Source organism: Seriola lalandi, unplaced genomic scaffold (assembly GCF_002814215.2).
Source record: "Seriola lalandi dorsalis isolate HSWRI2012SDOR001 ecotype SW California unplaced genomic scaffold, Sedor1 jcf7180002054841, whole genome shotgun sequence".
NCBI classification, from domain to species: domain Eukaryota; kingdom Metazoa; phylum Chordata; class Actinopteri; order Carangiformes; family Carangidae; genus Seriola; species Seriola lalandi.
This window is the reverse complement of record NW_019525394.1, coordinates 19,991-20,862: the sequence shown is the minus strand read 5'-3', so window position 1 is coordinate 20,862 and position 872 is coordinate 19,991. Positions and strand designations below refer to the sequence as shown.

Sequence of the window (872 nt, the reverse complement as noted above, 5' to 3'; positions counted from 1 at the left end):
AACATGATGCGTTCAAAGCCAGCAGCTGATGCGTTCATGGACCTCTCTCTCTGTTTGTGTTTGTTTCCACAGAACGACGCCCAAATATCACGAACCAGGTAGGAAAGAAAAGCACAGGAGATGAAAGTGTTAAAGCTTCGACTGATTCAGACTCGTCAGTTAAAACAGACGGGGTCTTCGTCAGGTCGAAGTTCACTCGGTCGTTCTTTAGGATGATTTCAGTGTTCCAGTCTGGAAACACTCACGGGGATGAGTCTCAGTTCTTCTGCTTCCTGGTTCAGATTTCTCTCACATGAATCATGCTTCACACGTTACTGCCTCATATTTTATATATTCTACACTATAATTAAATGTCTGCAGCAACACAAACACTGAGCATCACGACTCAATCATATGTGTTGATGCTTTATTACTTCTTCACTTAGTTTCTGTTTATTTCTGATTATTTATTTATCTGGACTCCCTCTGATGATTAATAATGACTTTGTATCTAAATTGCAGTGATGGTGTATTGATATGTGTATTGATATGTGTATTGATATGTGTATTGATATGTGTATTGATATGTGTATGTGCCTTCCTCTCTGCAGACACCAGTGCTGCTGACGTTCAGGGCTGGGGTGAAGACGAGTTTGTGAGTCTGACATTCATCTGTCTCTTTCAACTTCTTAGTGTTGAAGCTGGTAAACAGTTACAATAGAAACCAAGCACCATCATGTCCTCGCTGTCCCAGTGTGTTCAGGTCCAGTCACTTTTATTATCCCGTTCCCTCAGAGCAGTTTTCACTCAGACCAAAGCTTTGTAATATGGAGGACGTTACTGCAGTTGATCATTAGTGAAGAGCTGCTGGTTCCTGACGTGTTCGTCTGCCT

The 872-nt window shown here is 41.7% G+C and overlaps 1 protein-coding gene across 1 annotated transcript in view; it reads left to right on the top strand.

The window, feature by feature from the left end:
• Positions 1–872, top strand: part of LOC111670213 (uncharacterized) — a 15,979-nt gene that overhangs the window by 6,189 nt on the left and 8,918 nt on the right. Inside the window, exons 5-6 of the mRNA XM_023426845.2 lie at positions 16–98; positions 591–692. Of these exons, the coding sequence (XP_023282613.2) occupies positions 16–98; positions 591–692 (185 nt within the window). The remainder of the gene's footprint in view (positions 1–15; positions 99–590; positions 693–872) is intronic.